This window comes from Parus major, chromosome 2, assembly GCF_001522545.3.
Source record: "Parus major isolate Abel chromosome 2, Parus_major1.1, whole genome shotgun sequence".
Classification (NCBI taxonomy): Eukaryota; Metazoa; Chordata; class Aves; order Passeriformes; family Paridae; genus Parus; species Parus major.
In genome coordinates this window covers 103,824,828-103,845,580 of record NC_031769.1, presented here as the reverse complement: position 1 = coordinate 103,845,580, position 20,753 = coordinate 103,824,828, and the positions used below count along the sequence as shown (strand labels likewise).

Genomic DNA, 20,753 nt, shown 5'->3' with positions numbered 1-20,753 from the left:
CACAATATGCTCAAGTCCCTTAATCAGGTGAAACTGTTGAAGTTCATACCTTCTACCAACCCCTACCTGCAGCAGGAGCTAAAACCTGCACTGTTATTTCCAATAATTTTCTTGTATCTCTGCCGCACCAACCTTCACTGAGGCACCCTACTCAAATTCCCAATCACATTTAAGTCCAAAGTGGGGCAGCAGGCACAAAACTCACCAATGGCTCTGCAGGCAGGAATGCTCAGGTGGTAGCTAACCATGCTGGAAATTCACAGCTCAGTGAACAGCTGAAGAAGTACAGAGCTCAGTGGACGTTATTTTCCAAACACTGACCTATCAGAGTGATCTTGCTGAATGACGGAAACACTACACAAACCTGCCACAGAACAAGTTGTAGCCAGCTGCCACTAAACACCACAAAAACCTCTCACATTTTGGGGGAAAACAGCTTGTACCCATCTTACAGACAACCGTGGCCTTAAAACAAAACCTTCAGAGTGACCTGTGACAAAAAAAAATCTTGGTTTACCAGGACTCAGGGGTGTTCCTACATAGCCAAAGAATGAGAAGATAAAAATAATCACTAATTAAAACATGATCATTGACTGAACCAGTGCTTCAATAGGAGCGGTACAGCACTTCTTCCCTGGAAGTCAGTCCTGTGCCATCACAACCCTCTCATTTTACCTCTACCAGGTAGGGTCTGACAGTGCTCAGCTCCCATCACCCCAAAGGGTGACTCCAAAGTTCTTCACACACAGTCCTTCCCTGCTGTGTGGAACAAGCTTGCCAATCCTCTGTCCAGCGGAACTTACCCGAGTTCTGCTGGTGCCAAACCGTTCCACAGCCTCCCCCAAAAGCTGCCAGGGCTCTTCATCCTCCCCGTTATGTTCTACCACCAAAGGTGAAGCTTCCTAGTTCCAGGCCAGGGCAACTAATCCTTTCCTCAGACAATGTGGACAATCCAACAGTATTATTAAAAATCCAACAGTATTATTAAAAACCTTTTTATCATTTACTGAACATAAAATACCTATCAAAAATCTGTTACCTAGCGACAAAAGTAACAATGATCAATGGCAAGCACCAGAAGAGTCACAATTACCAACACCCCCAGCCCCAAGTCAGTCAGTTGGCATCTGAGGCGAGTTAGCTGCTGCCTTCGGTGTCGTTGGTGAGACTTTCGGCCAGGTCGCCGAGCCCGGCTTTGGTCAGCGCTGTGATCAGGTTCTCAGGGGTGGCATGAGTGCCCTCCTGATCCTGCCAGGCCACCAGCAGCTGCTTGGCTCTCATCTTCACATCCTCGCTGTCCAGCTCGATCTGCCGGATATCAGATTCCTTCATCTCCAAGTAGGGGGCCAAGGCCTTCCACTGCTCCCCCAGCCTGTGCGCGAATGACTCGATCTGCTCGCCTGTCATGGCTTTGTCCCGCTGCACCTCTGGACCTGGGGAAAACAGAGAAGGAATCAGTGAGACACAGGGAACATTTCCAGACAATGCAAATGAATTGTCCCTGATCTGCCCCATTTTAAATCCTCTGTTTATTAAATGACCTTTCCTGTAGCTTTTCAAACCTACTCAAGCTCTGAGAACAGATTTTTACAGGTGTTCACTGGATTTCAAGAGCAACATCCCTTAATGCCCATAATAAGGAAAATCTCACTTTTTAAAATCTCCTATTATACTGAGAGAGAAGTGTTAAAGTCTTAATTACATCAGAATTGCTTCCTCCAAATGAAAACAAGGATTTTGACAGGCAGACTACAGTTTTCAACACAAATCAATTATAACATTAAAATACAGAGTGATCTTTAACATTTAGCTATGTTTTGCAATTTTTTAGTCACCTTAATCAAAGTCAACCCAGGTAAAAACAACCAAACAAACCAACCCAGTTTCATTCCCTTCTTTCTTATGTTCCTATTAGTAACAAGGCTGTGACAGTAAATTTCATGTGTAGTCAGTACTTTAAGGAATTTTCTGTCATTCTGGCATTGACATAAAAATCATAGAACACTAGTCTCTGCTGAGAAGCAAAGTGCTGTAGTGATTACAGATGGATTTCCACATTCATAGCTTATCATGGTCTGTGGCTTACCATCCATGTTTATTTCACAATTTTAAAGAAAGAAACACCAAAGATTGAATTATGTAGAAAAATTAATCATACTCCTAATTTTTAATAAAATATAGATATTTTATTAAAAATTAATCTCTTATTCAAAATTAGTCGCTTCTCATGCCACCTGAAGAGACAGTTGGCATGGAGTAGAAGTTTCAAGAAGTTTCAAGACTCTCCAGAGACACTCATTTATCTGAACTAAAGTCACATTGAGGGGAAAGGACAAAAAATGCAGAACAACAAAACAATAAAAGCCCTCAGATCACTTCCCTTTATGCCCAAGCACAGCAGACCACAGCTCTGCCATTGCTGCTTTAAGACAAGGTTTAAAGATGTAAATCCCACACAGTGACACCCACAAAGGCTGTGTGAATTAGCATCAAGCTGAAGAGGAAAGAACTTCTCTACTATTGGAAAGGAGACTATGAGGAAGGTCAAGTGCTGGATGGAAAAGGGCAGCATGAGAGAGATTCACCCACAGGTGGCTTTCCACTGACAGAAAGAAGCTTGTAACAAAGGTGCCAGAGGTACCCAGTGTTTGGCTTCTGTGCCCTGCATATCCCATCTGCCCATGCTGGATCCAGGAGCTGCCACACAGGGTTACTCCACAGGAGGGAGAATGTGCTGTGAGATGAAGGCATGAATGAGGATGGAAGAGGGCAGATTCACAGACAAAGGAGATGGGGAAGGACACCTAGGAGCAGGACATGACAGGATTAAAGGCAAGAGGCAAACAGGAGTGGATTGTGGAGAAAAATGAGTGAGATGATGTTTGCCAGGAAGGCTGCTCTTCTCCAACAGAACCTTTTCCCTTTAAGGTATTTTAAATGAAGAGGAAGTAAAGATCTGAGAGTTGGAATATATCAATTTCTGAAAGTCCCACAACTACCAGGAGGGGCTGGGGGAAAGTGCTTACCCCAGTGATTAAAGGGCAGAGAGAACAGGAAAGTGGGTGAGGAGCGCTCACACAGACTTCTACACAGCTGACATTTCAGCCATGAACATCCAGTGACACTGGCAACATACACCACCATAGCAGAAAAGGTGAAAGAGGCTCCTAATGAAAGTGCTAATCCAACAGGTTGGAGCTTTCAGCACTGCAGGCCAGGACATTGGGAGGGTGCTCCTGGTGCCCCATGTCCCGAAAAGGCTGCGCTTTTTGGTGCAAATGCACTGGGGTAAGCAGGACTGATGGCCCTCAGTGGAAACTATGTTAAAACACAGATTCTACAACACACATGAAGAGAAAAACTGGAAAGACTGAGAATATGCAAATCTTACTTTCATTGTTTTCCTTTAATAAAGCATCATTATCTTCCTCATCTTCATCTTCACCTGTTTTTATTTCTTCAGACGGAGGCTACAATGAAAGAACTAAACATCACTGGATGCATTTTGTGCTGTGTTGTCTCTGGAATGTGTGTTACAATGGAAAGTCTGAGATGGTCCCATACGAGAGTTAAAAATCCCCCGGAGTCTTCTAAACACCAGTAAGTTCTAACAGAGCATATTACTAACTAAAAAACCTCATAAAAGCATCCACTGATTTCACAGGACTCTTCCTTTTCACAGTAACAACAACCAAGTATTCCATAGTGAGCTTTATCACTTGCTTAAAAAAACCCCAGCCAGCCAAATTTAAGACCACTACTGATTAACTTTTTTTTTTTAAAAAAATCATTATTATTGTTATTCACTAATTTTATTCCACACTTGTGAATTCCCCAAAGTTTATGTACTTTCAGACTTCTGGAAGGTGACAAACAAATATACAACCAGCAAACTTTTCATTCCCTCATTTAGCTACTGATCAGCCAAAAGGTTTCATCTTTTTCTATATTTAAGCCATGGGCCTTAGGTACATAGCTGTTTTTTGCCATATCATTTGGCACACGACTGTAGTACCATCAGGAATATTGCATACAGCCGTACCTTCATACATTCAACAAATTAAAATCCCCATATTTTTTCTGAACTTGCTATTAGCACAGTTAACTCTGATGGCTGGACAAACAAAACAACCATATATGAAAATCCAACCTTTAGACCTCACATTACACAGAAGGCAGGTCTCAGGAGAGGAGCAGGGGTTTGTATCTGCAAGATGTTGCTGGGTTGTGTATTAATTCAGAGGTGTACAGAGTGCCCCTTCCCCACTGGCAGCCTCTCATCACTGTGTCTAGAGCGATCTGAAAGGCCCCTCCCTGGACTCAAATTTGTACTGTTGACCAAGCAAAGGGTTAATGCCTTAATTTTACAGCTCCACAAGGTTTATTCTTGTTCTGCATATTTTAGAAGTCAGGGAGCTGATAGAAGAACTCTGGCAAACCTTGCTGTAAAGCTCTGGTAACACCTAGCACAGCACCTTCAGCTGCACATGCTGCCTCTTCTCCTGCCATCCCACTATATTCAAGAGCCATGATTCTGGCTTATACCTTCCATAAAACTGGTCTGCACTGCAACATGGAACCCAAGCAGCTGGGTTAATACATGTATATATGTGTATATATTCACACACACATACAAATAAATATATATACACTTATGCCTACCAATTGGATTGCCACAGCTGGTTTTTTTTTTTCACAGAGCATGAGGCAGGGCTCAACAGACACTAGGTTACTCAATGTTATTCTGTTTATTGTTACTGGGATCTTTAGAGATTAGACTAATTTTATTTGTAATTTTTACTTTAGTGTACAAACCTTTTTCCTGGCTTTCCCCCCCCCCCCCCCACTCTGTCTCTATGTACCAAATGGGCTGCAGAGGGACAAGCAGAAAGTGAATAAATTTATCATTTGTTATTATAGGATAGTATTACTTACAGGCAGCTCCTTGGCTAACTTGATTACCATGTTTTCTAGATATTCAGGTAAACTCTTGAATTGTTGGTTTGTTGGCTGGAAGAAGTGGGGACTTCTGCGTGCCAGGAGTCTCAGTGCTCTCCAGCCATAGTTAGAATTGTTCACAGCCCTACAATAAAACACAAGTTTGATTAGTAAAGTCTAGCATCTATAAAGCACAGAAAAATATTTGAGACATTTAGTAATATAATTCTGTTCAAATTTAAACAGTTTTTTACATTTCTGGAGTTCTACACAGATACTAATAATGCTGAGAACAGTCTGCTTTCTTTTAACAATCCAAACATGAAAGACATTAAAATCAAGTGAAACACAGCAGAGATGGACATACTTATATTTATTTTCAACCATGTTTTCAGGGTCTGCTTGTTCTATAGCTTCTTCAAAAAATTCTTCCAGTGTTGGCATATACTCCCTAAAAAAAAAAATCAAATAAGGAGCTTAAGATGCTTCACAAACTTCTCTAAAATAGTCTTTGTTCCTTCAGACACATGTCAAGCTCATCCACTGAAGAGAAAAAACAAAACCCAAACCATCCCACTTAAATTTAAGCATTTTAAATAAGAAGAGAAACTGTTTGATACATGTTGCTATAAAATTATTTACTGCATAACCATTAGAGTGTGCCAGCAGTTGCTAGCACTGCCTACTATATACGTTTAAACCTCTTTCCACCAAAGAAGTGACATCAACATCTGCCAAGAGCGTTTGCACTGCTCACAGGAGCTCAAGGGTCTAAAATGGTTGCTAGTTTTGCACCATTTGACAGCATCAGTAAAACAGGGCTGTCCCTAAAAACCCCCACCTCAGTTCCATCTGTTCTCAGAACCACTTGTGGTTGGTTCTGACAAGTACTCAAAGCAGCATGAGAGGAACCCTGACCTAAAAACAGAACAGAAATGAAATTTCACACCATCAGGACAGTTTGCTGCTGAGAAGACTCTAACCAAGAAACACAGATTGTGTAAGAGCTGTAGGTTACTGAGAGCCAAGACTCAGTTGTGCAAAGCAAGCTTGTAATGATCTGTATTTCTCCTACCTAATGCTGACAGAGACACACACCTGCTTCTGCAAGGGAGTCTAGTAAAGGGATGGAGCAGGGGTGAAGCACACTGGTCTATAAATTTGCTTCAATTTTGTTTTAAAAAAGGCATTTTGCCCAGGACAAAATGGTGCCCCATGCATCATCACTGACTACTGGAACCAAATCCAGCACCTTGAAAAGCCATCTGAGTCCTGCCATATTATCCCCAGAACAACCATCTAAAAAGGAGACAGCTAAGGAAGTATTACCCCATTTGAATGGAAATGTGAAGAATCAAAGCAAAAAGCTACATTCACTTGACCACGTATAAAGCCCACAGTAAAAACTTGGAACTGAATCTGGATGCCACTGGATCTATTTCCCGTTTACCATGGCATGCATTTTATTTATCTCCATTTAAGGGCTTTATTTATTTTTATTCAAAGACATTGCAGCACAATACAATCACACACAGGGAACCAAAAGCTTTGGTCCCAAACACAACTCCACCTTCATCCCTTGGCCTAGTAAAGGCAAGTATCCTGTCAAAAGCCTTCCTGCACATCCCAGCCTCACAAGAAAGGAGAGCACTTCCTCTGCAAAGCTCTAAACCTCTAGAAAAGCAATTCCTCCTCTCAGGATAGCTTCACAATTAGCACCTGTACCCAAGCAACGAGACTTTACTACAGCCACTACTAGCACAGTTCTCTTTTGGAACTGTCCCATCCCTTCTCCAAATTTTCTTACTCTGTATCATGTCTGCACAGTAAAAGGTTTTGGTATCTGTAACAGAGAATGTTGCATAGCAGAGTACATTTTAAGTATTTCCCACAATTGTGCAAGCATAAGGGACAACCAATAATTGCATTTTTCTGTATCTGCCCCATGAGTAGACCTTGTATGTGCTGGAACAATGCCTGTTTCCTCTTATCTAGCATTGTTTAAAGCACAGGCCTGCTTAAATAATATAGCCAAGTAGCATGCTAACTTCATCAGAGCCAGACTTGGCAATCTTCCTTCATTACATAAGGCAATTAATTATACAATCAAGTTCTACAAAAGGGGAGTTTCCATCTGGTTTTCAGCTTAGATTTTACTTTACTAAGCAATGAAAATTACTGACAGCATAAACACTCAAAGAAGTGAGGAGAACTGTAAGATTTCAAGGCAAAGATTCATATAACCACCTTCTCTCAAGAAGGTGTGAAATGCACACCTCCTAAGATCATTTTGTACATCTTCCTTATGCCAATTTTGTAACTGTCTAATTAAAGTGCTAATTAGTTAGCTTTAGACAATGACACACTCATTTTTTACCTACCTACTCTCAGATTTACAGGCTTCCATGTTATCAGGACATAAATTCCAAAGGCGGGTCAGTTCCTCACTGAAAAGCATAAACACACATTGTTTATGTTCATCATTCTACCATTCCACACCTATAGACTGTTTTAAATTGATCTCTAAAAGATGGTTATAAGGAAAGAAAGCCTGCTGCAAGTTTTAAAAGAGTGATATAACCTTTGGATGTTCTTTGGCAGTTCTAAAGTCAGGATGTTTGAAAATTGCTGCATAGAAAAAACAGTGGGGGAAAAAACCCCAAACACAGAACCCCCTTAACCAACTAACCAATCCAAACCCAGAAATTCTGTAAAGGAAAGAGAACCCAACATACTTCCCCATAAGGATTTTTTTGTTTGATCCTTTTCCTAAGAAGTCCTCTGGAGCTGGCCTCTTCCTCATAGGCCTCATTGGCTTAGAATCAGGAGGTCTAAAGAAAAAAAAATGTTCTTTAGTATCAAACCAGTAATATCTCAAGAACAAAAAAGCTGTTTCACCTTTCACCTTGAGATGGTGCCAAGTTACAACATACTGAAAGGACTGAAGGACAGTGAATCTAATAGTTGAAGGAGGCAGTGGGGAAGAGGAGAGAGAAGAAAGCAAAGTAGAGATACGGAAAGGATTCTGCCAGACACCAAAAATAGTTCACTCAAAAATGTAGAGGTCTACCAGAGTCCCAGTAAAGAGAAGGAAGCGAATCACATTTGTGACAGCAGCACATGATCTACCCTGCTGCTGGGATCATCTGCTCTATGATTGCAAGGTCTCTTTCCCCAGCTGCAGCTGATTTCATGGGATCAAAGAATGGAGATCCCAGAGCACTGAGGTTAGGGCAAGACCTACCCAAGCTGAAACTCTGGATGAGATCTAAAGGAGACAGAATATTTATAAAAGTCAAGTTTCATAATTTTACTTCCCCACAATACCCCTGCAACAGTAATTTCTCTCTTCTAACAGCCCCCCTCCCCTTTTTTTGCAAACAGCTGAAGTCATGAAGAGGTGGCTGCACCTCATCTCCCCACTAAAAGAAGATCTCCAAAGAGATAATGACTCAGATGCTCCTTACCACAAAAAAGCCACAGTCTGTGTGTACAATGAAGAAGGGTAGACGACAAACGTTTGGTCATCCCCTCAAGATAGTCAAGTAGAAACATGGAGTCAAAGTTCAAGTTTTGCCACTAGTTAGTAACTAATAACACAGGAAACTTTCAGTGGTGAAAGCACTAACCACTTCCACCTAGAGTCTGCTGGAAGCAGGAGGGGACAAAACCTGCTTCAGCCTCCTACACCACTGGATCCTCGGTACCACAAAATATTGGCGTGAGACAATGTGGAATGCTCTTCTGAGAGCCCACACACCCGTAACCACTTCTTCCCTGACACACTGCAATCCCTATGATTTTTGGCAGAAATCTAGGAGCCTTCTGCACTCACTGAAGGAAGGACTACTGTACAGATCTCCCAGTTGTGTGAGTGGTTAATGGTCATATGCATCATGGGTACCACTTTCTGAAGTGTAACCACCAGTTCAAACAAGCAGCAGAAAGCTTCTGTGTCGTAAATTACCTTTCTTTCACAAAGCTCGGGCAGCCCTCATTTTTCCATGAGTTCCAGTTTTCTTCAGTATTTAATATATGCTGTATAAACACATAAAGCATTAAAGGTTATTAGGGTCACAAGCACTTTCAGAGAAAGCTTCACTTTCTGACCCCTAAGTTTTAAATAGAGCTATTCAGGGGAAAACTTTGTTCTAGGTTGTGTGTTTCAGTCACTATCTTGAAGATTATCAGTATAATCTCAGACAATTGGTTTAATTTACTCAAAAATAGTGCAACTCCTCTCTTCAAAAATTGTAGGAAAGGCTTTATTTCTCCTGGTCTAGACAAGAAAATAGATGCAGTCAAAGTAAAGGAAAAAAAGGAAAGAAAAAAGACAACTTCTTAGGTTTTAATTAATTTCACTTGCATTTTATTTCCATGTCTTTGGGCACAGGACTCCTATCTGCAAAACTTTTAAAATATTTTTTGCTTTCCAATAGCCCATCGTCCTGCATATACACATGCACACACAGGCTTATTTCCATTTCTCCCCAGGAAAAGGAAGGAAGAAAAGAGTATTAATGAAAACATGGGATAAAATATGACTACAAAATAAAAAGACATTATAAGACCTTTTTATACTGGGATGAGGTAAAAGTTTTCTCAGACAGTTTGTGTTCCAAAAGCTACTTCAAGCTGAAACTGCTTTTTTACGTGCTATATAGGCTTTGTTGAAGCAGGCATCAAAATACTCACCTCTACCATTTTTGAGAATCTTTCCCCATCTGGAGGATTTTCTGAAAGAAGCTATGAATGGGAGAAAAGAAGATGAATGTTCCACATTATATCTGTAGAAGAATATGTAGGAAAAAAAACTCCAGAGAAAATGGTGATTACTGCTTCAAAGGTGGTTAATGCAATATTACATGCTTAATATTCTTCCATGTAATATGAAAGTAGATACTGTACCAACCTGGTAGACTGCTTTTGTAGTATCTTCAATCCAAAGAGACTGTTCATCTGTTAGAACATAGTTTGAACTGGAATTGAAAAACAAAACAACACATCAGAAAGTGTGCTGAGGACAAATAATTCACATGACTTACCTTCTGAGTTAGAGGGAATCTGAGGAAAGTGCTTTGAATGTGATCTGCTCTGGTCCCAGGGACTGACCATTTTTTATTTTGTAGAATTAATTAGATGTGCTTGGGGACTATACTTTCAAGGTGTAGACTGACCCAGTAGGAAGCCCATTTGAGTGATTCAAGATCACACCTTGATGTTGGATCCAAAACACAGCAAATGGACACAATGAAAAGATTTACCTCAAAAACACTAACCAAGTGTTACACACCATTTTTATCTCATGCCATCCTTCACACCAGTAAGTGACTGTTTATAATGAACATTTTAATGCATTGACATTGAAATGACTATCACCTCAAAAGGATTGAACTGCAATTCAGAAGACCTGAATTCCATTCCTTCTCAGCCAATAGACTGCCTTGATAAATAATCTGCAGAATTAGGATAATGATCCTAACCTCATTTACAAAGTTCTTTGAGAGCTGTTTACAAGAAGCAATATATAGCAGGTGGGAGACAGCTGTCTTGTTAAGGATGTTAATTATTATGTGCACACATGGCCCAGGGCACAAGAAATGAACAGAGAGAAAGGATTTTCTTCAGAATAACGTTAGAGACTAGGAACAGATGGGGTTTGGTTCAATCCCTTTAATTTGTAAGAGCAACAAACACCATTGTTATTTCTTGCCATTTGGACAGAGTTCTGCAGTACACTAAGGAAAAAAAAATCAGTAACCAGTGCCACATTGCAGAGTCAGTATAGATAAAAAATGATGCCACACACAAGTACCTTGCACTGGTCTAACAACTTGGCACTGCCAAGGACAGTCCCTTTCCCTCTCATGGTTGGAACTCACTGTAAGCACGTTTTAATGGCCTCTACTTCTCTGAGACCCCACAACTCACCAACCTGGCAGAAAACTTATTCTGCAAAGACAAGCAGATTGGGTTTTTCCCTGTATAGTAAATGGCACAAGTTTGACTAAGTCCAATGAACGCTAGAGCAAGGGAGGGCAAAAAATCAGGCAGAGGAACAGAGAAATGAATGAGACCTCTGCTTTCCTGCTGTAAAATAACTTCAGCCACACCCTGTATTTACCAATCCAAGGCTCCAAGTCCCACAACACCTCATACTATGTAGGTAAACTATTTTAAAATATTTTGGTTTATCTCCAAGTTCCTAATTCCCATCCACAAAACACAAAATATTTTCATATTACCTTTTAAATTTGACTTGTCCCTTTAGATACTGAAATAGTATTAGGTACTGCAACAAGATGTGACGACGGAAGTTACTGTCACTCAGCTGCAAATCCATCAGCTAAACAACAACAAAAAAGCAACAGATCTTTAAATATTTAATCTCTTTTAACTTATTTTTCTAAAGGCAACATTAGAAATGAAATCCAATAAACAAACGGCAGCTTTATTGAGGACTTATTCCAGAAATAGAAGCCCCCCAAGTCATCAATTAACAGAGACAACCCACAAAGAATAAAACAGAAAAAGGAACAGAATAAATCTATCTAAATAAAGTGGCCAAACAGTGTAATGGGATACCCAGAGAAACTGTGGACTTTTGACTGCACACAGTGCTGAGCAACTGTTCAAGCTGAGAGCTTTGAACAGAGCGGCTGAACCAAACATAGGTTCCTTCCAACCTCAATTAGCCTAGGATTCTGGAAGGGAAACTACATACCTTTTCACTAGTTAAGAACTTTGCAAAATATACATGTTCTCCTCCTGTTTTTAGTTCTTCCAACTTTTTTCGGGAAGCCTGAGTGTCGTCCAATTTGTAACTTTTGAAAACAGCCAAAACTTCTTCTGAGTACTATAAAACAGAGTTATTTACCACATGAAAACAATACTGAACCTTTGTAGTTAGAGAACTACACCAGACTTAAAGCCAAGAAAGCAAAATAATTCGTAAACTTGTATCAGCACATTGAAACAACACACCTGTTACTGATGGGTAGGACCTCTCTGAACACCAAAAATGAAGTGAAAGCATTATCATATCAGAACATTTAATCATACAGAATATTTAAAGCATGCTAAGAAAAACAACATTTTGGGTTGTGAACAGTGCTTTGTTGTTTAGACATCATGAAGATAAAAGGTTCACATGATGACACTGCTACATTAAAAAATTTAATCTGAAAGACTTAGGTATGGCCTTGATCAGTTTCTGAACTGCACCTGTGGTAGTTTTTTGTTGTTTTTTGACCCCATTAGTAGATGTTATTAATTAGATTCATATTAGGATGTCTGAATGGATGTCACCTTCTATTATCAGAACACAGAGAATAAATATTAAAAAAAAACTAAACTCCTTTGAATTAAACAAATACTGAGTGACTAATTATGAAGAAACAGTGCCTTAGCAATAAATCTTAATCAATATTCATACTATGCAAAACTGAAACAGCTGGCTGAAGGGAACATTCAAATCATTGCTTCTGCAAAGATTTGCTTCATCAGAAACCAGTAATTTTTAGGGTCCCACCAGCATCTATATGACTACTCAAAAATACCAGCTAGGACTAGATAGAGCTATTTATCTTCTTGGGGTAAAAAAAGCCACCAAACCCACAAGTTTTTCTTTTTGCAGCTGATAAACCACCAAAAAAGGTACTTCTGGCACTGTTGCAACATAAGAAGTATTTCTGATATTGACATACATTAGGGAGTTTACTGTACACTTTAACACAACGTATCATTTACTGAAAAAGGCTCACTTTAGAGAACAGCAAAATGCATTTCCTCCTGCACAATCATTTTCCAGCGGCCTGAGCCTTTGAACTGTTCCAAGCTTATGCAGTCACCACTACTTGTGTAAACAATGACCTTTACTCAGGCTGAATGGTTGAAAGCATGAACTCAGATTACCTTAAGAAATGTTTTCCATGACACCTTCTCATAGCACTGCACAGGATTTCTAAAATAATCTTGAAGTGACCAGAATTTTCTATACAGGTTATAATCTATTGGAATGGAACTGTGGAAAAAATAATGAAAAAAATCATACTGAAATGCAACATATTATATTCAAGTTCACACAGGAATGTACATCCCCAGAAAATACCATTCATTTTGGAAGTAAATTACTGAGTCAGTAGTGAACCACCACAGAGAAATGTGTAACTCAGAATTTCTCCTTGTAAGAGTTTTCCCTTCATTCTATTATTACTTTCTTGCCATAAAAGCAAAACTAGTACACAAAAGCGATCTTAGGATTTTTTTCACTATCTGTGGCATGAAGGGGAACACAGCTTTTTCTCCTTAAGTATATACTCAAAATCCCTGGATACATCTTATCACAACAAGTTTTGTGAAGGGAATTTTGCAAATTGTCAAAAACAGAGTGTTTCTCAGTCAGGGTATATAACTTTTTCAAATCTGTACATTTCTCTCTTACAGGCAACTTAAATAATTAAGACATTACCAGGAGCCTTCATGGATTAGATACATCTAATCTTCAGAGGGCAGGAGATGAGAAGAATTTGGACCACAACAAAAGATATTAAAGATATTTCCCAAACAGCTTTTTTCCTTCACTTCATAAAGCTTTTGCTTCAGCTTTTAAATTTGTCAGCTTACCAACTTGTTGGTGCTTCATCATCTCCCATTTCACCTTCTTCCACATCCATTCCCTCTTCCCTCTCCTCAGTGTGCTAAACAGAAAAAAATTATTTAAGATTTATACAAATGCCACTACAGTTTGTACAGAGTTCTCACACTGCTGTTTACTGTAAACATTCAATTACATATTAGATCAAAAAGCTTAAGCTGGTAACTCAAAAGATCTCTTTAGTATTATTACTGCAATATGTACAACAAATTCCTGTCTTAATCCAATAGTAGCCTCACTTCTCCTGAAAAAAGCTGAAGAGACAGCTCTGTCCTCTGCATATTGTGGGGAAAACTTCGTACAGTAAGTGACAGTGCTCATTCCTCACAATCAAACTCTTCTTTTACCCCCTCACAGTGCACAATTTAACGTTCCAGGTAACATGGCAATTCCCAAAACAACAGCTTGGTCTGGCAGGACAACCAAATGATGAACCTACAGTCCCAAACTGTATGTGCAAACAATCATATATGTTTACTGCAGAATCAGTGAAAAATGGCATATGAATTTTCACCTTCTGTCCCAAAGTGCTCTCATGTTCATTAGTATTGAAAACAGTGACATTTTCCAGGTTAAACTGACTCTGTAGGTTAAGCCCTGTGAAAAACAAAGAGTAAGTCTTAAAAGCCGTGAAGTTTCCAAGTCCGTTTATGAAATGCTGATACTCAATTGTTAGAGCATTCAGCACTTACATTTGAAATCAAAGCAAATAAAAGTCACAACATCAAGAACAGACACAAGAACTAGGATACAAGTGCAAAGTGATTTGGTCCACCTGGATTTGGTCTGCAACCATCATAAATTTAAAAGGTTCAGCTTATTTAATCTCGATGTTAAGTGTCATGAAATGCAAAAAATCTCACCTGACTTTTCTGAAAGTGGAAATAACCTAGCCAAGAACAGCTGAATTCTTCCACAAAAGACTGTGTTTTGTGACTTAGATAATCTTCTTAGGAGGTCTAAATATTGTAAAGAGTAAAGAATATTAGCATTTATTCCTCTTTTCATTTCTCATGTAACAGAATTCAAGACTTGCTGATTACGTGACCATCAGAGTTAATGAAATTATATGTAATATAATGGTATGTTATTGTAAATTCAAATGCCAGTGACTCCCTCTGACCTTACATATTTCTTCCAAATGCATTCTACCAATTCTCCTAACACCTTCAATACCAATAAAAAGTTTGAATGAATCCTACTCAAACACAGCCTTGGATACAGCCCTTGTCATTGCTGAGGAATGATATTCTTCTATAATGATCTTCACTGATGAGTTCCCTGAGGTCTGAACAACTTTTACATTAATAATCAAGAATGCGTATCTGTTGAATGATGTGCCTTTTAACTTTATTACTATCAAACACATCTGAATAAAAATCAAATTATTAAACTAACTTTCATTTGCTGAGATAGGAATTTCTTTAATACTGCTCCCCCTTCCCTGAAAAACTACCACTCACCATTGCACATGCGAAGCAAGTAATTTTTCCCTGCAGAGTAAAATGTGTTCTGAAACAGAGTAAAGGTATTTAGAACATTAACAGATCACAAAACCTTCCTGAGCAGATTTAATCCAAGCACAAGATATGAGTAAGTATGAGACACTCCTACAGATAATTCTAAATTTGAGTCTTCCCTTATATAACAGCAGGTTTCACAAAAAGGCAAGTCCCACAAATTCCAAGAAAGTGTAAAACACATTTCCCTCCAGCCTCCATAAAGAAAAACCATGTGTGACAGTGAACTGTAAGAACACCATCCACTCTTTTTTCTCAGAATACATAAATTTTTACACTAATTTCCTTTATTACTCCATATATGATTGAGGGCAAATTTGGAAGGAAATTTTTTCACAAACTAGTAGGGGGAGAGGCTGCTTGAATCTGCTTTCTAGAGGGACCCCTTCAGAAGTTTCCTCCCAAATTTGCCCTAAACCAAGACAATGATTTATACAAATAAGCAAAGAGAACACACAATAGATTTACAGTGTTCAGAATACTGGTGATCTGGAAGGAGAAATTGGTAGACACTTGAATTAACAATGAACACCAGTGTGTGAATATATCAGGAGCCATAATGTTGTCTGAAACAAACCAACCTGAATTACTATGGGAGGAAGTTCTAGTCCTCCCATAGGAGGTTCTAGAAAATCCAGGTTAGGAAAACACTGAGACAGCAGCAATCTCTGGAGCTCCTGACACTCATGTGTCGCTTACAAAGACACTTAAATTTTGTTTATTAAAGTGGTTATTGTAGACAAAAGCTTTGGCCAAACTATGAAACATTTTGCAAAAATACCTACCGATTTCCACGTTGCAACATTTTTCTCCACAAAAGTGAAAATTTTGTCACACTGATCCAAAGGGAGGCAATCCAGAACATCCCCCAAAAGCACAAAAGGAGTTGATGCAGTGCAGATACCTAGGAGAAACAGGGAATCTTTTATTCAACAATTTGAACCAAAATACAAGACAAAGAGATGCATTACACTTGAGGGACATTTTATTAAAACAAATAGAAGAAATGTTCTTCTAAGTTCCTACAAATCCTAACAGAAAACTTGGGCTAAAATGTGAACTTTCCTTAAAGCTATTTGTACACACACTCAAACAAGATTTGCAAAAGCTCTGCACTAACATAAAACAAATATTAAAAAAAAATCCCACTGTTCTAATGAAGTCAAAGTCTGAAATAATGCCAAATCTTTTTGCAGACTGCAAATGAACTTGTTCAGACTTCTGAATCCAGTTAGTCCCACTACACAAACCCATGAAGCCTGAGAGCCTTTTCAAGCACCACTAAAACTTTGCTTCAAGTCCATCCACCCATGGTCCCTAGGTAGTGGCTGCATTCCTCATAGCACAGCTCTTATTATTCTACAGCTCATAAAACATACATGTAGTTGACCTATATTTACTAAAACCAACAATTCCTGATGAATAAGGTGAACAAATAAACAAAAGGAAGAGAGCAAAAGTGACTTCAGAAGAGATCAGCACAATGATTTCTGACACAATCTGTTACTGAAACAGATTCAAGCATCTAAAAACCAGCCCTATACTGAAAGGAGATGAGCACAGATACCCGGGAGATGCTATTTCTGCCTTGGCCAATTCATTTTACCTCTCTGCATCAGTGGTCTCATCTCTAAAATTATGATGGGAAACTTCTAATCATTTTAGAGTGCTGGACAAAGAAACTGCTAATCATACTGCAACCAAACCCGTTTATCTTTCTTTATTAACAACAACAAAAAGGTTCCATCACAAATGTCACATATATAAATAAATTTAATTATATTATACTTAATTTCTCTTCTGAAACAAACCCCAACTTACCAACCACTAGCATAAGAGACATATATTACCAAAGGCAATTGCAGTAGATGACTTACAGAAATCAAGATTTTAAAATTCCCCTAAATGGTCCCTAAAACTGCCAATATATTTGAAAGAGAGAGGCTCACCTTCTGTGACTCCACTGATAGCAAGAGAAATAATTGCCAGGAGATTCTCACATGGAGCTTTGTTTATCTAAACAAAGAAAACATTGTTGAAATTGTCTAGTCTGACCATAATGTATCTAACAAAACTAAAACTCTTGTTTCCAAGTAGGCATATTTAAAACAAATACTGACACTCAACTTTCCAAAACAATCTATGAAATCTGATCCATCAGTTAACTGCAGTAAATTCTTATTGAGTATGAAACCCTTCCTGACTGCTTCCAGGCACTAAAGATCCAAATGCACAGAGAATCATATACCTCTGAAAATTAATATCCCACATTCAGACTTCATTCAAGTATTATTTGATCATGTATTATTTGACTTCTTTCATCATTCTTTTCAGCTGACAAGCTTTGTTACATGTTAGTAACAAATCACAAAATAGTTTTGATTTGAGGAGGCCAAAAGATCTCATTGTTCAAACCCCTCTGCCAGGGGCAGAGACACCTTTCACTAGAACAGATTTATTAAAGCCCCATCCAACCTGACCATGATCATTTCCAGGGATGGGGCATCCACAACATCTCAGGATAACTTTTTCCAGCGCCTCACCACATTCACAGTGAAGAATTTCTTTCTGACATCTACTCCAAACCTATCCTTTCCAGACACTCAAAGTACACTTATTGAACAATGCGTATTTACAAATTAGAATTTTAAGATGTAGCAGACTTCCATAAGCATTACAAAGAACTGCTAGAAAAGGCTCAGACAGCAGCTCTTACCATAGCGTGATGTCTGCAAAATACAAGCTTCTACCAATCTCCTTGGATCATCTGTATTTAATCTCAATTATCTCACCATGACATAGTTCCTGTTTTTAATAATGTTTAAGTGTAAAGTGTACACTAAAGTAAGTTTCTGTTACATTAATATACTAGCCTACTAATAGAAATTTGAGGTTCAACAAGAGATAAGCTTCAGCAGTTTAAAGTACTTACTATTTCTTCTTCTACAACAACTCTAAAAGCCTGATCCAAGGTACACTTCTTTTCATTTTCACTGCAAATGCAAACATTACACCTTAGTTAGTAACAAGCCTCAGGCACAAGATTTAAAGTTATCTAAATAGGCATTTTTAAAAAATCAAGTGGTCTTTACTTACCTTCCAGGAACCTGGTTAAATGCATTCAACAATGGCTTGATGCTTTTGTTAATCAGAGCCTCTCTGGTGGATGTCTACCAAAATGCAAAGAAAGAAAAGCTACAACACGAGCACAAAAGTAAAAAAATCTTCCCTCTTCTTCTGATAGTGGACAGAAATACTAAGGAATCTTTCTGCCACACACCATGTGTTAGTTTACAGAGAGGAGTTTGTAACAAGAAGGGCAAATAACAAGCACATAGGAAATTAGGCATGTGAGCTAGTAGAGCATCATACCTCAAACCTGGGCTTACTTACAGTGTTCTGAAAACAGCATTTCTAAATGACACACAGAGGATCACTCTCTTGTAACCAACACTGGAGCTGTCATTGTGTCATGTACCACACTCACAACTTCAGCTAGTTAAGGTGGTTTGGGACATAGATTAGAGAATACTCTGAGTCGGAAGGGACCCACAAAGATCATCGAGTCCAACTCATGGCCCTGCACGGGCAGCCCCAAGAATCACATGTGCCTGAGAGCCTCTCTGCCTTCACGGGAGTTAACAGCTCCTCCCAATTTTCTATCACCTACAAACTTGCAAGTCCTGAGTTTATGAAAATGCTGACAAGCACACAACTCCTGCTAAGAAGATGGTCTAAAAATTACTATTTTCTGTTACAAAATCGCTCTAATAGGTCGAGTGCTTGTGCCTCGAGCACTTCTGTGCAAATCCCATCTTCCTGTCTGACAGCCTGGCTCACAAACGCCGGGATCCAGAGGCCTGGGTACGCACGCAGCCCCCAGTTCTGGGAAAGGAAAAGCATCCTTCAGCAGAGGCACAGCGGCAGCAAGCGTAATACGCCCTGTCGTTTTGCTGCGGGGGGCACGCCACACTTTCACGGTCTTTTACATTAATTTTCGCTAACCTGAAGCCTGATTCTCCCCTCGGCCGAGCCCGCCCTCACTCCCACACCGCCACAGCTCGGCCGCGCTGAGCGCTCCATAAAGGAGCAGGCCCGGAGGCGCCGAGGCACAGCCCGACCCCCGCAGCTTCCTGCCCGCCCGGCCCCCGTCCGAGCGGCAGGGATGGAGGGAAGGCAGGAGGGACGGAGGGAAGGTCAGGAGGGAGGCGAGGGAGCCTCACCGTGAAGCGGAGCCGCGCCTCGGGCAGGCTGAAGAGCGGCGGCGACATGTTCCCGGGCGGGCGGCGCTGCGGGCGCGCGCCGATGACGCCATGGCTCCCGCCCGCCCGGCGGGAAGAGGGAGGGGCGCGGGCGCCATCGGCTGTGGCGGCGGGACGGTCCTGGGATCTCCGAGTCGTGGGGAGGTTTGGGTTGGGAAACAGCTTCGGGATGGTCGAATCCAGCACTGCCGGGCCACCCCAAACCACGTCCCCAGGGGCCACATCCGCACGCTTTCTGAACGCTTCCAGAGACCGTGACTCCACCGCTTCCCTGGACAGCCTATTGCAATGCTTGGCGGCTGTTTCAGTGAGGCGATTGTTCCTGATATCCGACCTAAAACTCCCCTGACACAACTTGAGGCCCTTTGGTCTGGTCCTGTGACTTGTTAACCTGGGAGAAGAGGCTGACCCCCAGCTGGCCACAGCCTCCTCCCAGGCGGTGTAGAGGTGGTGAGGTCTTCCCTTGATGTCCAGGGGTTAGAAGGATAAATTACTTGTCGGTTGAACTGCCCTGTTGAAGTTTAGTATTTGACATGTTTCAGTGATCTCGGACGCGTGGAGGCTAACAAAGCTTGGAGAGAAGGATGTGCCATTGAGAGTGGACACAAAAGAATGCAGAATATACAGGCCACCAGTGGCAGAACTCCTGAAATAAGGATGGAATTAATAATGCCTACTCAGCAGCTGTAGTACTGAAATCGGCTGGGGCTGGGTAAAAGGTAATTCTGACCTCCTAAAAGGGAAATTGTGACCAGTGACCCAGGAGAAGGCCTGACCATACAGACTAATTAGTATTAGAAGTGAGGGAATTGTTTAACCAACAATACAAATACAAATGAATAAGAGAACTATGTAACTTGTAGCCAGTGGACATTAATGCCTTTGTTTGCTAAAGCGTATAAATAGTGAAACATCTTGGTAGTCAGCGTGCTGGCTTTGTGGATTTTTCACTCAGCACCCTTCTCTGCTGGGGACTGTAAATAAATACCTCGACTCAGTTTGTGGATTGGCTTGTTGAGTATCAAGTGAAAGAGCCTATTTTGAGCAGCAGCCTGAGCCTCCTTTTCTCCACTTTAAACAACCTCCCTTAGCCTCTCCTAATTAGACTTATGCCCTTCATGTTTCACTATTGCCAAAGTGGAAATGACTCTACAGATGAAGCTGCTGGTTATTTATTTTTTCTCATAAACGATGGTAGACCAGTCTCCCACCATTTTCAAAATATCACTGAAGTAAAAATGTTTAGGGACTTGAATACCATCATTAAAATCACCTCAGTGCTGACAATTTACAGGTTGAGCAATAGCCTACAGATACCTCCTGAGTGACAGAAATATTTCCATTACAAATGATATTTCTCGTGATCATAGAACCAGA

The 20,753-nt window shown here is 40.2% G+C and overlaps 1 protein-coding gene across 2 annotated transcripts; it reads right to left on the bottom strand.

Annotated features, from left to right (window-relative positions):
* Positions 1 to 976: 976 nt before the first annotated feature.
* Positions 977 to 19,444, bottom strand: THOC1 (THO complex 1). 2 transcript variants are annotated; one of them, XM_019005425.1, is made up of 22 exons: positions 19,338 to 19,444; positions 18,211 to 18,284; positions 18,047 to 18,107; positions 17,064 to 17,130; positions 15,900 to 16,018; positions 15,058 to 15,106; positions 14,458 to 14,553; positions 14,109 to 14,191; positions 13,564 to 13,637; positions 12,853 to 12,961; positions 11,663 to 11,794; positions 11,184 to 11,284; positions 9,851 to 9,917; positions 9,634 to 9,684; positions 8,906 to 8,976; positions 8,183 to 8,206; positions 7,674 to 7,769; positions 7,320 to 7,385; positions 5,306 to 5,389; positions 4,936 to 5,083; positions 3,392 to 3,470; positions 977 to 1,433 (listed from the first exon to the last, which is right to left on the bottom strand). In XM_019005425.1, exons 1-22 carry the CDS (start codon positions 19,383 to 19,385, stop codon positions 1,138 to 1,140), a joined length of 1,995 nt encoding a protein of 664 aa, XP_018860970.1. In that variant the 5' UTR covers positions 19,386 to 19,444; the 3' UTR covers positions 977 to 1,137. The 2 variants fall into 2 exon arrangements, with proteins under 2 accessions (XP_018860970.1, XP_015471970.2); XM_015616484.2 differs by lacking the exon at positions 8,183 to 8,206 and having other exon boundaries at positions 19,338 to 19,400.
* Positions 19,445 to 20,753: the final 1,309 nt, after the last annotated feature.

Excerpts from the sequence above, each read along its gene's own strand:
- THOC1 (XM_019005425.1), bottom strand. The coding sequence starts at position 19,385 with ATGTCGCCGCCGCTCTTCAGCCTGCCCGAGGCGCGGCTCCGCTTCACG. Across the intron at positions 7,386-7,673 it reads AAAAAAATCCTTATGGGGAA|TGAGGAACTGACCCGCCTTT; the intron begins GTATGTTGGGTT and ends TATGCTTTTCAG. Across the intron at positions 5,084-5,305 it reads ATGGTTGAAAATAAATATAA|GGCTGTGAACAATTCTAACT; the intron begins GTATGTCCATCT and ends GTTTTATTGTAG.